At 40.8% G+C, this 16,346-nt stretch overlaps 1 protein-coding gene across 3 annotated transcripts in view; it reads left to right on the top strand.

Moving 5' to 3' along the window:
* The window catches only part of Vps52 (VPS52 subunit of GARP complex), a 26,704-nt gene extending 10,877 nt beyond the window's left edge, over positions 1–15,827 (top strand). For all 3 annotated transcript variants that reach the window (XM_015487532.2, XM_048805105.1, XM_048805104.1), the window contains 3 exons: positions 14,436–14,547; positions 14,745–14,863; positions 15,166–15,827. In XM_015487532.2, the coding sequence (XP_015343018.1) occupies positions 14,436–14,547; positions 14,745–14,863; positions 15,166–15,312 (378 nt within the window). In that variant the 3' untranslated portion in view covers positions 15,313–15,827. The remainder of the gene's footprint in view (positions 1–14,435; positions 14,548–14,744; positions 14,864–15,165) is intronic.
* The last annotated feature ends 519 nt before the right edge of the window (positions 15,828–16,346 follow it).

The following is a 16,346-nucleotide window of genomic DNA, read 5'->3' as shown; positions in this document are numbered from 1 at the left end:
TATATATATATATATATATATATATATATATATACAACACTATATATAAATATATATAAATATATAACACTATGATTAACTATATCTAGATAGACATATATGCATGTATTTTTATGTTATGACAAAGTCCAGTCTACAACTATGGAAGTATGTGGCTGAGTTGGAATGGAACACTTGATATTAAAGGTCAAAATTGAAAATTCCAGAGTATATGAGCATGGTTTATGAAAGTATCGAAATAATCAAGAAGGTTGGGCTCTATAGTGGCAGAGAGAAAGATAAATACTCAAGGTGCTAAAGTCTTCACTAACTGAAGAGTAACTTGATGATATTTACTGATTATATCATAGGAAGTAGAGCAGTAGATGATGTATTCTGAATTATATGTGCTTTGAAATAAATGGTTTGTTTCGGGAAGAAAGAATGGCAGATTATTTAAAAATTGATCAAGGAGTTGGAGGAGTTCATCTTCAGCAGAAACAGAAGGTTTAAGACACAAAAATACTACTTATATTTTATGACAATATGTAGTATTTGGTTTTATAACTAGATATTTCCAATTAGATGGAAACAAAAATTAAAATAATCTAAAGATAAAAATAATATCACTGAGAAAAGATGGATTTATTAGTCAACAAAAACTATTGTTTCAATGATACCAAAAGGCAGAATGTGGATAGATTGTTCAACAGTGTTAGAAAAATGGCTTAACTATTTATGGAAACAGGGTTAGATTTTACCACAAATCAGATCTCAAAGATCATTTCATATTGACCAAACTTTCAAGATATAAACCAAAACTTCTAGGTGCAAATATAGATAAATATTTAAGAGCTATTGGAATGGAAAAGGCTTCCTTCCACCTAACTACCTTAAGAAGAAACCCAAAAGAAAAAAAAATCAAAATTAAAAAAAATAATAAAATAAGAAAATATATTTGAAAAAACTGGAAGACATAAAGCCTATTTATGGATCAAGAATTATTATAAATCAACAAGTAAAATATGGACTCCCAATTAAAAATTATTAAAACTTGAAATGGAAGTGCACAGAAGAAGAAATAAATAGCCAATAGGCATATATCAGAGAGTTCAACACTGTCAGGATGCAGATAGACAAATTAAAACCACTATAAGCTATATTTGTTCTCTGTAAAATTTTCAAAATGTTTTCAAATAGTATTTCCTAGTACTGGTAGGTACAGGGACTTGGAAACTTCACACATTTCTGATTGTAGTTATGAACATAAGAAGGAAGGAAACTTCCACATCTATTTTCCAAGAGCTCTAAATATTCCAGATGAATAAATTTTATTAATAAATGCATCTTAAAGAGCATCTAAAAATATAAAAATTAATTTGAGCTTTATAAAAGTAAATCTATACTAGGTCCATATGTGATTCTGCATATATTTTGTATAATTATGGTGAGGAGAAGATTATTTTGTAACCCATTGGAATTCCTCTCAGAGAAAGCAAAATCCAGTTATTTATTCATTTACTTACTTGCTTTTAACTCAAATACTCACATAACCTGCAACAAAATATAATTGCCAAACTCATCTGATGAAGCATTTTCTCATTGTGAAGCCTAAAGTAACAGCAAGTTGAGAGAAAGTGAGACAGAAATAAACGGAATGGGAAGGGGATTAGCTTTTGAGAGGGCTCCCCAACAATGATCAGTGTCACAAAATGATCAACTTGATATCATGTTTTTGAAAATTGTGTAAAAACTGAGTTTTGTATGAGAGGACATCAGAATGCAACATGAGATGAAAGTACAATGGGTTCCCATTATCTGCAGAGGATGTTCCAAGACCACCGGTGGACACCGAAAACCATGGATAGTTCTGAACTCTATAATTTAATATTTTTTTCTCTCTTAACAGTTTCTGTGCACTGTGGCCATAGCTTTTTTGCAGTTTGGGATGTAACAAGAAGACTAGCAAAAATTTCTTTCCTCCTTCTTTGAAATATCTTTAATAAAGGTTTTTAACCATAGATCTTAGAAACTTCAGCATACAACTTTTGTCTTTCCTTATTAAGCAAATAATTATCACCCTTTCTTTTTTTTTCTTTTTTTTTTTTTTTTTTTTTTTTTTTGGGTACTGGGGATTGAACCCAGGGCCTCATGCATGTGAAGCAAGTACTCTACCAACTGAGCTATATCCCCAGCCCCCACTGTGACTTTTTCTGACCAGGGAGCCCTGACCCAGCTGATCCAGCTCTATCATCGCTTCCACCGTGTGCTATCCCAGCCCCAGCTCCGAGCCCTCCCTGCCAGAGCTGAGCTTATCAACATTCACCACCTTATGGTGGAACTCAAGAAGCACAAGCCCAATTTCTGATATGCCGAGATCCACACTGAGACCTGCCAGTCCTCTCCATGGATTTCTGCACCCCATCTCGTACCCTGCATCACCTGGGTCCCCCTTATAGTTTTGCCAGTGTCTCACCCAATCTCCATTGCCAGGACTCTGCCTCAACAGGATCAGCCCTCGAATCTCCCAGCGTCTTCAGGTTTCCCAAAACCACTTCCTTTTGGCTTCAATAATGATCTTTATCATTTCTCCAGTCTTGTCACCCTCCTCTCACACACCCAAGGCTCCTCTCTTCCCCTGGTTAAAACTTCACTGCCTCAACCTCTGGTTCACTTAACTAGAATTCTATGGTGTGAAGCCTGAACTCTTGGAATTGGTGACCAGGGATGACTGCCTCCAAGTCATTGATTTTTGTTTGACTGAAAGTAATTTCTGTAACATCTTGGCCTAAGGTCTCAGCAACTTGAACACTAAACCAGCCCCTCCTGGCTTGAGAATCACTCCAAAGTCAGTCTGCAGAAAACAATAAATATTTAATATGACATAGCACTCCTCCCTCATTTCCTTTCTCCTTCCCTCTGGATCTTTCCTCCAGAGTCACCTTTCCTGCCAGAGTACTTCCAGGGATTACATCTTTCTGGTGGATATCTAGAAAGAAGGGGGCAGGGACAGCAACCTCTAGCCTATAGCTACTTCAGGCCAAACAGGAGGTTGCATTGTTCAGGGAGGGGATGTTTCCTAAGTAACCAATCTGATGGAAGAAGGTGGTCTCTGGTTAAAATGGTAGAAGCCTCAACAGCTGGGAGCATGACCCTGCAGCTTCTGGCACTGTCCTGAGGGCTACCTTGGGAAAAATCCCAAAATAACTCTGGGATTGTGCCCTCTCCCTCTCTCAGCCCGCAATATCTCTGCTTGTGACTATCATAGCCCTTTATTGGAGGGCAGCACCTGCACCCATACCCACATCTACACCTTTGGGCCAGGAATAGACCAGGTTCTCAATTTATTCATATCCTCATTTCTATGTTGACTCGGAGCCTCCTGCGCTCCGGCTTACACCTCATTTGATCGACTAGAGACACATGAGCGCCTTTAAGCCTAAGGGAACATATGCTGCCCAGAAAAAAATGGTAATTTGGGGACGTTTTCTCTGTTCTCTCTGCCCGAAATCATTCCCTCCTCAAGTCCCTGTTGGTCCTTCCTTAGGGTCCTCGGATGCAGGCCTCGCTCTCCAAGGAGCCGGTGTCTTGGCTGAGTGGCGCATCAGCTGTGGGCAGTGGCAGATCCCGGCCAGTGGGTTCGAATTGCCAATTGCCGGGGAGAGGGGGCGGGGCAGGGGGCACTGGAGTCCACTTCTCTGCTCCTGCATTTTTAGGATTCCACCCTATCCGAGAGCTGCCTCTGGTTGATTTTGGAAACTATCTCAGAGCTTCTGCCTTGCCTCTTTGAGAATCTTCAAGCCCAGAAGCACCCGAGAAGGACAAAGGGTGGGGTGGAGAAAGAGGGGATAGTCTGATGGGGACTCCTGATTGGTCTGAACGCGCTGAGGGCGGCGCCAGAATTGTGTCCTTAACTGACCTCGCCCGCCATACCTCGGCTTTGCCTGTTACCTTGACGTAGTTTCAGGTTTACCCAGTGTGACTGGCCGGCAGGTTTTCTGAGGTGTCTGGTGGTGTGCTCTCCCTAGACGCCGGTTCCAGAAATCCGCTGCTCCTCCCCCTCTCTTGTCCTGCCTCGTCCACCTCCGCCACTCCCTTCTAGGTTTCAGTCTTGGGAATCCAGATGTTCTGGTATATGACTCCATCCTCAGTACGGAGAGGACAGGAGAAAAATCAAGGGTTTGGGATTTGGAATGGGAGGAGATTAGGCTGCTTTGACAAAGAAGGCGAGTTGCCAAAGAAGGGGTCCCTGGATAGCCCCTGGAGAAGATTGCTTAGATAGGTGACTTCATCGAAACTCATCCAATGGGACTGGAGGGGGTAGCTCAGTTGTAGAGAGCTTGCTTAGTGTGTATCAGGCCCTGGGTTCAATCCTAAAACTAGCAGAAAGAAAACAGTCTTCAACTAATGCTCTGATAGGGGGAGGACTGTTCAGGCAGACACTGTGGTTCTTCATAGGTTGGTCTTTCCTTTCCCTGCCCATCTCCAACCCCAAATATTCAGACTTAATCCATAAGCGTGGGTTTCTGCAAACCAGAGGGGCAATGCTGGAGTGTGGACGGAGGGGCTACAGGACTGTTTAGGAAACTTGTGATTCTGGAATCCGGTGGGCATTCAAGTGAAAATGAAGCATGTGGTTTTCGGGGACATTTAATTCTCCCCCGGGATTCATAGGAAACCTCTGACCCACTAGTCTCTTAGGAAAAGTTGATCCAGAACTGAGAAGATGGGGACAGCAAAGAAGAGAGCCGCAATACCCATACTGACCTCTAGGGGTCAGCATGGACCAGGGGATGAAGCTATTTTTGGTTCCCTCCAACACTGAGCCCTCTGTGCAGCTAGAGGCTTTCCTTTCAGGCTTAAATCCTCTGTTCTGTGATTATAAGGATCCTGTGATCCCCAGCTGAAACTTGAAAATTGTGGGGAACATAAGTACCTCTAAAACTTCTCACCCATTTCTTTTGCTGAGAACAAACACTGATCTCAGACCAGGAGCATCTGGGGTCACTCTAGGGACTGAGCTGGTCAGTATCCTTTTTCCCTCTGCTAATCCCTGGAATTGGTGTCTGTATCTGACACCTATGTCCCTAGTGTCACATAAGAGGGACTTGGAGTTGTTCTTTGGGCTATAACGACCCCCAGTGCTGTTCAGGGATTTCTGTCCTTTAAAGAAATATCATTTTCTGCTGGGTGAAGTGGCGCACACCTGTAATCTCAGTGGCTTGGAAGGCTGAGAGAGAAGGAAATCGCAAGCTCAGGTCAGCATCAGCAACTTAGTGAGATCATGTCTCAAAAAAAAAAAAAAAAAGTCAGGAGAGGCTGGGGTTGTAGCTCAGTGATAAAGCGACCCTTAATTAAATTTCCTGTGCCAAAATAGTAGTAATAATAATACAAATAATACAAATACCTTCATGCTCTCACATTGCCCAGTTGTTTCCAAACTGGGCTCTCTGGGGAACATTTACTAGATGTTCAACAGCACTGTCACTGTATGCTATGTGATCCCCACCCTAGCATATTTCAGAGCTATCAAATGGGGACATGTATCCTGAAGAAAAAGAAAGAAGGCATATTCTCCTTCCCTCCAATCCTGTAAATGTAGACCTTCCTACTCTCCACTCAAGAAGGGTGACTTTTCTGATTTTAGGATTTTAGACATCATGGAGAACAGGTAAATTAATTGGGTTCCAAAATAAAGTAGTCAGACTTAATGTAAAGATTCAAGGAAAAGGCTGGGGTTGTGGCTTAGTTGGTAGAGCACTTGCCTCGAATATGTGAGGCACTGGGTTCAATTCTCAGCACTGCATATTAATAAACAAAGTCCATTGACAACTAAAAATATTTAAAAAAAGATTCAAGGAAAAGAAAGAGAAATCAAGAGTAAGACAAATTTTTTGATGAGAAAGAGAATAGAAATCAATTCTTGTCATCCTGGGCATAATGGACACAGCTCTTCCTATTACATACTAAAGTTGACAGTGTTTTCAAAAGCAGTATTCAACAAACCAGTGCGTACTTATTGATAACATTTTCTTTGTTCTACAATAGGCACTGTGGGTACAGCAGAGGCTAACTCATACTCCCTGATCTCCTAGAGCATATATTTTGTCTCACTGAATTCACACACCAGCCCTATAAGGTGTTCTGCTTGTTTTAAGTAATGAGACCAAAACTATACTGCCACTCAGTGTTTTGAACCTTTTGTGCCACATTCACCTTTTGTTCCATGACTCCAGGTTGAGAGTTATGGAGCTGAGGAGGCAGCCAGTTGTAAAGAAGTGACAGATTTAGTAAGAGTCAGTTATTGGAAGGACATTCACAGAATTTGAAGGAAAATCTGAACAGGAGTCTTTAGAAAGGAGAGAAGTCAAGACAGTTCCAGCATTTAGGTAGCTAGGGTCAGTGCTTCTACCTTGAATCAAGGGAAAAAAATTCTGACTGACCTAGCTTGGTCAATTGCCTACCTTCTACTGAGAGATGGCAGAGTCACTTGACAAACATACCTCAGCACTATTTGATGTTGGAGGATAGAGGCCTTAATACAAAAATGGAATCCTACTGGCCAGAAGAATGAGGACTAAATTAGGTGGCAAACTCCAACAAATAGCCACATGCTCAAATCCTGATTCCATCACTAATACACATGCAATCCAAGTACTGATGAAACTAATATCAAATCTCATTTCATCTCACCATTGTGGTATACACCATAGTTACCTTTACTCTTTACCTTTGCTTTCTGAAAGCTGTCAAAATCAAGCAGATTTTTTATTTTCTTTTCAAAAAGCTTTTTTAAAGCAAAGAAAAAAGTTCATTGTCTTGGTCAATTTAAATTCAGACTAGTATGGGCTGGGGATGTGGCTCAAGTGGTAGCGCGCTTGCCTGGCATGCGTGCCGCCGGGACTCGATCCTCAGCACCACATACAAACAAAGATGTTGTGTCCGCCGAAAACAAACAAAAAAATAAATAAATATTTTAAAAAAATTCTCTCTCTGTCTCAAAATAAATAAATAAATAAATAAATAAATAAATAAATAAATAAATAAATTCAGATTAGTAATATTAAATACAATACAGAGAGGATTCATTGGAGAAGGACCAAGTACAACTTAGAAGAAGTACACTGTGTATTGGAGAATAAGTTTATCCTGCCCCAACTCTAAAGCTTGACCAGGTCCTTCTCAGGAGAAGTTTGCCTCCATCTCCTCTGGAAAAAAATTTCTTAAAATGTAGCTTTAAAAAAAAAGATAGAAATGTAATATTGGAGCAAAATCAAGCCTTTGCTTTTATTTCTGTGCTTTGTTTTATAAATGTAGCAATTTTTTATACTTTAATGTATTTTAACAGCACAGAAGTTGTCCTACATTAAAAACATGTAGGACAACTCAGAAAAGTATAGCAAATGAATAGTAAGGCTACAGTATGATAAAAGTGCTACAAACACCATTTAGTTGCTGTCCATAAGAAATTTACTTGTTTAAAAAAATCCAAGGGGCTGGGTTGTGGCTCAGTGGTTGAGTGCTTGCCTAGCACATGCCAGGTGCTGGGTTCAATCCTCAGCACCACATAAAATAAATAAATAAATAAATAAAATAAAGGCATTGTGTCCAACTACAACTAAAAAATATTTTTAAAAAATCCAAATACTGGCATTATCCAGAAAAAAAAAGTTTTATTTATAATTGTTATAAAGTTGAATTGCTGAAACTTGTTCTCTGAAACATTTTGAGTTGCATCGATATTAAAAATTCATATATATTAAAATTATAATCCCCACATTTATATTAAAAATTCACACACAAATGAAAGTGGAAAAATGGCCAGGACCTGATATCTGCTCCCAGTTTTTCCACTTGCAGTTATATACTTAGGTACCTTTTGACCCCATGGGAAAAATACCTGATTTTCAGAACTACCAATAACAGGAAGAAGAGAAAAAAAATTGTGGCAGGGAGAATGTTTCCCTTCCTAGTGAATTCTTAAGCACATTCTCCACATACTTGGTGTGCTAGCTGATGTCTTCTGGCTTCATTGTTACGTGTTTGGCATGTTTAGCACACAGGCTGGTGTCTTCAAAAAGGCCAACCAGATACGCCTCATTCTCCTCCTGCAAAGCACCAGTAGCTGCACGGTGGAAGCGCAGATCTGTTTTGAAGTCCTGAGCAATTTCTCCCACCAGATGCTGGAAAGGGAGTTTGTGAATCAGAAGTTCAGGAGACTTCTGATAACGTTGGATTTCACGGAATGAATGCCACAGTAGCAGGCCTGTAACGATGAGGTTTCTTCACCCCTCCAGTAGAGGGCGCACTCTTGCCAGCCGCTTTTCATAGCCAGTTTTTTCCTGGGCACTTTACCGCTGGTCGATTTGTGGGCAGTAGGCTTTGTACCAGCCTTGGTACAAAGACCTCCTTACCCAGTTTCTCTTTCACTGGAGCTCGGCAAGCTAGAGGTGGCCGCCCTGGAGTTAGAGAGCGACCCATGGGCAGGTGGGAACAAAATTGCAGTGTAACAAACTTTTTGAAAAGTGAAACAAAGGGCTGGGGCTAGGGCTCAGTGGTAGAGCACTTGCCCCGCATGTGTGAGATACTGGATTTGATCCTCAGCACCACATAGAAATAAATAAATAAAGATATTGTGTCCATCTACAACTAAAAAATATTTTTTAAAAAAAGTGAGGGCTGGGATGTAGCTCAGTGGAAAAGCGTCTGCCTTGCATTCGCAAAGCCCTGGGTTCGACCCCCAGTTCCAAAAATAAATAAATAAATAAATAAAATAAAAAAATAAAAAAAGTGAAACAAAAAGCACCTCTTTGATGGAGATGCAATTTATGATGAATATAAGATACAAAATGTACAAGCTCTGGCACAGAGTAAATCCTCGGGAAATGTTAACTCTCTGTTCCCATGTGATATGAAAGGCTTTCCTGGACCAGTGTCACTTACTGGTGGCTTTCCTGACAAGTGCTGTGTGTCCCACTGAAGTCACCCTATGTCCTCTGCCTTTAGGGCGCTCTCACCTTAGAAAAGCATTATGGTGTCATTGTCCCTGTGAGCCAGAAAACAATCTGAACAAACATTTACCTTAGAGATGATGATAGAGCTGAATCCAAAGGCCAATTCATTTTCTATCCCTGACTTACCCAGTCNTCTCTGCTTTGAAAGTTCTTTTTTCTTTGGTATTCTGAAGTTTAACTACAGTATGTCTTGATGTGGCTTCTTGTATCTTTGAATTTATGTTTTTTGGGGGGGTTTTTTTATATTTATATTTTTAGTTGTAGTTGGACACAATACCTTTATTCCATTCATTTATTTTTATGTGGTGCTGAGGATTGAACCCAGGGCCCTGCGCATGCTAGGTGAGTGCTCTACCGCTGAGCCACAATCCCAGCCCCAAATTTATGTTTTTTAATTTATTCAGAAATTCATAATATCTTTTGAAACCTTGTTCTCCTGCATCTTTTCCTTTTTTTCTCTTCCTGGGATTCTGATTAGTTCTAGGTTAGACTTCCAAGTCAATTCCCTTTTTTATAAGCATGTAATTGGATGAGAAAGGAAACATTTATACTCACTGGAACAGTTATTGTGATCAGAGGGAATGTCAGCTCACCTTCACATTGAGATACCATTGGATTTGCCAGGCAGGTTGGTCAACTCTCCATCACTGTACCAAGATGAAACAATTAACTTATGAGGACAGAAGTTTTTTTTTTCCCATCTTTTTGGGAGACTGCGGCAGGAGGATCACAGGTTTGAGGTCAGCCCCAGCCACTTAGCAAGACCCTATCTCAAAATAAAAAGTAAGCCAAGTATGGTGGTGCATGCCTGTAATCCCAGCAGCTCAGGAGGCAGAGGCAGGAGGATCCACAAGTTTAAAGACAGGCTCAGCAACTTAGTGAGGACCTTAGCAACTTAGCAAGACCCTGTCTGTCTCTAAATAAAAAAGAAAAAGGGCTGGGGATCTGGCTCAGTGGCTAACATCCCTGGGTTCAATCCCTGGCACAAAAGTAAATAAATAAATAAATAAATAAATAAATAAAAATAAAAATAAAAAGGGCTGGGGATGCAGCTCAGTAGTAGATTGCTTACCTAGCAAGTGCTAGGTTCTGGGTTTAATCCCTAGTATCACCAAAAAAGTTAAGAGCCAGACATGGTGGTGCATGCCTATAATCCCAGTAATTTGAGAGATGGGTAAGGAGGATCATAAATTCAAGGCCACCCTCAGCAATTTAGTGAACCCTGTCTCAAAACTAAAGAAGTGATTCCGTGGTAGATCACCCTATGTTAAATCCCAACACCAAAATTAAAAAAAAAAAAAAAGATTTATTTTGACTCACAATTTTGGAGGTTCCAGTCTCTGACTGATTAACCCTGTTAATTTGGGGCCCGTGGTGAGGCTCATCATGGCAGAAGCACATGACTCTACCTCATGGCCAGGAAGCAAAAAAAAGAGAGAGAAAGAGAGAGAGAGAGAAAGAGCCCAGAGTCCCACGATTCCCTTGCAGGGCATGTCACCAATGACCTAAAGACCTCCCACCAGGCCCCAGCTCTTAAACATTCACCACCTCCCAATAGTGCCATCCTGGAGACAAAGCCTTTAACATACACATGGACCTTTTGGGGACATACACAATCCACACTGTAGCACTGGGTATGGGAGCCAGCTGCCATCTATGCTCCCTATCTTTTGTTTGTCATCTGTTTGGTACTTTGTAGGAAAGCCTAAGTCCAGTGCCCTGTTTCCCTCTGGCCAATCCTCTGCTACCAAATATTCTCTTTTACTGAACAGAAAGCTTAAAGTTTATCCAAGTCTGGACAAATAGAAAGTACTGTCCAATAAAATACAATGCATGCCACATTGTCAGCCACCTCAAGTAACTTAAAATTTTCTAGTTGCCATATTAAAAAAAGCTAGGGGCTGGGAATATAGCTCAGTGGCAAAGTACCTACTAGCATGCACAAAGCTCTGGGTTTGATCCAGTACTGGGGATTGTACTCAGGGGCAACCACTGAGCCACATCCCCAGCCCTATTTTGTATTTTATTTAGTGAAAGGGTCTTGCTGAGTTGCTTAGCACCTCACTTTTGCTGAGGCTGGATTTGAACTCATGATTCCCAGCATGGCAAAAAATAAAAACATGAAAAAAAATAAAAGAAAGAAAGAAGGTGAAATGAATTTAGTAACCTTTTATTTTAACCACTCTAATCAAAATATCATTTCAACCTATAATCAGTTAAAAAATGTAATAATATGTTTAAATTTTTTCCCAGTACAAAGTCTCCAAAACCTGGTACATATTTTATGCTTATTACTTGTTTTAGTTCAGATTTCCCATGCTTTGTAAAATAAGTGGCTTGTGATTTGTGGACTTGTCACAAGTTAGCTCATTTTTTCTTTGCAGCCCACTTCCTGGGTCTTATACTATTATAATGTTGAGAGAGAATAATTGCATTTAGGCAATGATATAGGTTGAATTTTGTTATTTAATCTATGTCCAAAATCACATCGTAAATAATGATGGCTTAATTACAGAAAGATTCTTTCTTGAAGTCTGTCTCCCTAAGTCTCACATTAGTTACCTGGCAACCCTCAGTGGATATAAATGGATATTTTGAGGGAAGAGTGGAAAAGATACAAGTAATGTATTTTTAAATGGGCTAATAGTTTCATCTGTTCATATCTTAGCTCTCTGGGATTTTTCTTGTTGTTATTGTTTGGTATGTTGTTTGGCGCTGGGGATCAAACCTAGGGTCATGGGCATACTTACTATTGAGCTGCAGCCCTAACTACCACCCAATCCCCCCTTTATTTATTTATTTAATATTGGTTGGTACTGGTAATTGAACCTGGGGTCCTCTACCACTGAGCTACATCCCCAACCCTTTTTATTTTTTATTTTTTTGTTTTGGTGATGCTGGGGATCAAACCCTGGAGATTGAACCCAGGACCTCACACATGCCAGGCAGGTGCTCTAGCACTGAGCCATATCCCAAGCCCTTATTTTTTATTTTGAGACAGGATCTCACTGAGTTGATGAGGCTGGCCTTGAATTTGCAGTTCTCATACTTCAGCCTCCTAAGTCACTGAGATTACAGGTATGCCCCACTGTGCTCTGCCATCTCCCTCTTTCTCTTAAAAGGGTCTTGCTCTGTTGCCCAGGCTGGCCTTAAACTTCTAGGTTTATTTTCCCCAGTAGTTGAGACTGTATAGTTGCATTCCACCATGACTAGTTTTTTTTTTTTTTTAGGTTTTTAAAATTTGTTTTTTTATTTATCTCCTGTTTTAATTCCCTTCTATTTATTTATTTATTTATTTAGCGTGAGGTACTGGGGCTTAAACTCAGGGGCACTCAACCACTGAGCCATATCCCCATCCTTATTTTGTGTTTTATTTAGAGATAGGGTCTCGCTGAGTTGCTCAGTGCCTCACTTTTTTTTTTTTAATTTAACTTTTTATTGTGGAAAACTTCAAATGTATGTGTTTATAGGATAGCACAATGAACCCTCAAATACCTCCACTGATCTTCACCCAATAACAACTCACCAGCAGTTTTATTGTACTGATATCCAATCCTCATCCTCCTTCTCTACTCCTACTTATTTTGAATTAATCTTATATATCATTACTACTTCATCACTATCAGAATATGTCCTCACATATGTCCTTACAGGTGTGTGCCAGGTATGGTGGCACACAACTGTAAATCCAGCTATTCAGGAGGCTGAGGGAAGAAGAAAAAGTTTGAGGCCAGCCTCAGCAACTTAGCAAGACCCTTTCTCAAAATGAAATTTAAAAAGGATTGGAGATGGAGCTATTGGTAAAGTACTTCATGCAGAGGCCCTGGGTTCAATCCCTGTACCTCAAAAAAATAAAAAAGTGTCTGCATAAAGTAGTATTCAGATTTCACCAGTTATAAATGATATTCATGGTTCATATCAGGGCAATTGTAAGACACAAATATGCCTTTTTTAAAATCTATAGATTTCTATCTTTGCCCCTACTCCTCCCTAACTTATTTGTGGAGGAAACTGAGTTGTTGAGTCATTTGTCATGTAGACTGACGTATGGTCTAGAATTTGCTGATTGAATTTCATGGTGTGGTTAAACTTCCTCTATCTGTGTATTTCCCATAAATATGTAGTTAGATGGAAAGGCTTGATCAGATTTCAGTTAGATTTTTAATAAGAATATTTAAGAGGTACTGGTATGTGCTTCCATCAAGGATCCTGTAATGTCATCTTGACTTTCTTCTTGTGATGTCAATAGCTATCAGTTATCACTGCCTAGGCCCATTAGTTAAATTTCTGTATGTTTTGCTGTCTCAAAAATTTCCTGCTCCTTGTCTGTGCTGCATTCTGAGTCATTTCTTCAATTATAAATTCCATATCAGTGTGTCATTCTTCAGTTATAGCTGGTCTGCTGTTTAACCTGTTGATTTTTAAAATTAATTCTTCATTTCTAAAAAAAAAATTCCACTTTTTCAAGTCTGACAATTCCTAGTTAAGTTCTTATTAATTTTTCATCTTTATGTCTTCATCCTTATATTTAAACATTTCATTTTTGAATATTCAGCTGAGCCAAGTGTGTTGGCATAGACCTATAATCCCAGTGACTCAGGAGGCTAAAGCAGGAGTATCTGCAAGTTCAAAGCCAACCTCTGCAACTCAGTGAGGCCCTATGCAAATTAGTGAGACCCTGTCTCAAAAAAAATAAAATAAAAAATAAAAAGGACTGGGGATGTTGCTCAGTGGTTAAGCACCCCTGGGTTCAATCCCAGTACCAAAACAAAACAAAACAAAAAAACACATCCAACTGCTATGTACCTGACAGTTCTACCCCAGCTGCCTGGTCGTCTAATTCCACTGTTATTGTGTTTGTTGACTTTTTTGGGAGCTTGCCTCCATATATATGTGATGATCTTCAAGTTCATTGTTTGACCTTAATCAGTGGGAGTCATATGGGTCTGCGTTAGGATTGAGAATATTTTCCTCTGAAAAGGATTTGCCTCTGCTTTTGCAATAGCTCAAAGATGCATCCATCTGGATCTACATTGGGCCTCTTTGAGGCTCTCACAAGACACCCAGGCCCAGCTTTCCCACCTGAAGTTGGTGTCAGGTTCAGTTTCCAGATATTAAAGGAGCCGTGGCTGTTTGCCTTCTAGTGGCCCTGCCTCTCCCAACTACCCACCCACTTGGACTCCAGCCTTGACTAATTCCTTGTCGTTCTGCTTCCAGCTTAAGTTTAATTTAGTTTAGAGTTTTTTTGTTTTTGTTTTTAAAGAGGAGAATTCTTGGAGATTTCCCCTACTCTTATGAGACCATCAATATCTGAAAATGTGTGACCTTTCTAGAGTTTTTGTTCTGCTGTCTAAGAACTTAGTCATGATGCCAGAACTGGGAAAATCTACTGACACCAGAACACTGGACCCTGTGTGTATGCTTGCCTGTCTGTCTTTCCAGGAATTCATTGAAGAGTTGCTGTCTCCTCCTTTTGGAGGTCTGGTGGCATTTGTAAAGGAGGCTGAGGCTCTGATTGAGCGTGGACAGGCTGAGAGACTTCGAGGTGAAGAAGGTATGAGAATAATGTGTTAATGATGCATTCAGTGATAAGGTGAGTAAGAAGAATGAGCAGAGCAGGAGAGGTCAGGTTGGAAGAACACCAGGAAAGTGGGGTTGATGAGGACAGCTTGCCCTGGGGAGGACTTTGTGGGGTGGAACTTCTCCTGGCCTGGTCTTTCTTTGCACTCTCTCTTTCTTCCCTGCCATCAGCCCGGGTAACTCAGCTGATTCGTGGCTTTGGTAGTTCCTGGAAATCATCAGTGGAGTCTCTGAGTCAGGATGTAATGCGCAGTTTCACCAACTTCAGAAATGGAACCAGTATCATTCAGGTAACGTACTCCCATCCCCCATTGCTGATTATTTCCCCCTCTTTTCCCTGGGCTCAGTATCATTTAAATAACCTCTGTTTTTAACTACTACCTGTGCCTAAAGATCTGGATGTGTCCTAATGTGATTCCTATCATAATCATTAGCACCACCCCACAGTCTGATTCCTCTGTGACTTTTTCTTTTTTCTTTTTTTTTTTTTTTTTGGGTACTGGGGATTGAACCCAGGGCCTCATGCATGTGAAGCAAGTACTCTACCAACTGAGCTATATCCCCAGCCCCCACTGTGACTTTTTCTGACCAGGGAGCCCTGACCCAGCTGATCCAGCTCTATCATCGCTTCCACCGTGTGCTATCCCAGCCCCAGCTCCGAGCCCTCCCTGCCAGAGCTGAGCTTATCAACATTCACCACCTTATGGTGGAACTCAAGAAGCACAAGCCCAATTTCTGATATGCCGAGATCCACACTGAGACCTGCCAGTCCTCTCCATGGATTTCTGCACCCCATCTCGTACCCTGCATCACCTGGGTCCCCCTTATAGTTTTGCCAGTGTCTCACCCAATCTCCATTGCCAGGACTCTGCCTCAACAGGATCAGCCCTCGAATCTCCCAGCGTCTTCAGGTTTCCCAAAACCACTTCCTTTTGGCTTCAATAATGATCTTTATCATTTCTCCAGTCTTGTCACCCTCCTCTCACACACCCAAGGCTCCTCTCTTCCCCTGGTTAAAACTTCACTGCCTCAACCTCTGGTTCACTTAACTAGAATTCTATGGTGTGAAGCCTGAACTCTTGGAATTGGTGACCAGGGATGACTGCCTCCAAGTCATTGATTTTTGTTTGACTGAAAGTAATTTCTGTAACATCTTGGCCTAAGGTCTCAGCAACTTGAACACTAAACCAGCCCCTCCTGGCTTGAGAATCACTCCAAAGTCAGTCTGCAGAAAACAATAAATATTTAATATGACATAGCACTCCTCCCTCATTTCCTTTCTCCTTCCCTCTGGATCTTTCCTCCAGAGTCACCTTTCCTGCCAGAGTACTTCCAGGGATTACATCTTTCTGGTGGATATCTAGAAAGAAGGGGGCAGGGACAGCAACCTCTAGCCTATAGCTACTTCAGGCCAAACAGGAGGTTGCATTGTTCAGGGAGGGGATGTTTCCTAAGTAACCAATCTGATGGAAGAAGGTGGTCTCTGGTTAAAATGGTAGAAGCCTCAACAGCTGGGAGCATGACCCTGCAGCTTCTGGCACTGTCCTGAGGGCTACCTTGGGAAAAATCCCAAAATAACTCTGGGATTGTGCCCTCTCCCTCTCTCAGCCCGCAATATCTCTGCTTGTGACTATCATAGCCCTTTATTGGAGGGCAGCACCTGCACCCATATTTTCTATCCCTGACTTACCCAGTCTTTTTTTTTTTTTTTGTACTAGGGATTGAATCTAGGGTTGCTTAACCACTGAGCCATATCACCAGCCCTTTTTATGT

Source organism: Marmota marmota, unplaced genomic scaffold (genome assembly GCF_001458135.2).
Source record: "Marmota marmota marmota unplaced genomic scaffold, marMar, whole genome shotgun sequence".
In the NCBI taxonomy this organism is placed as follows: domain Eukaryota; kingdom Metazoa; phylum Chordata; class Mammalia; order Rodentia; family Sciuridae; genus Marmota; species Marmota marmota.
This window is presented reverse-complemented; position numbering and strand designations above follow the sequence as displayed.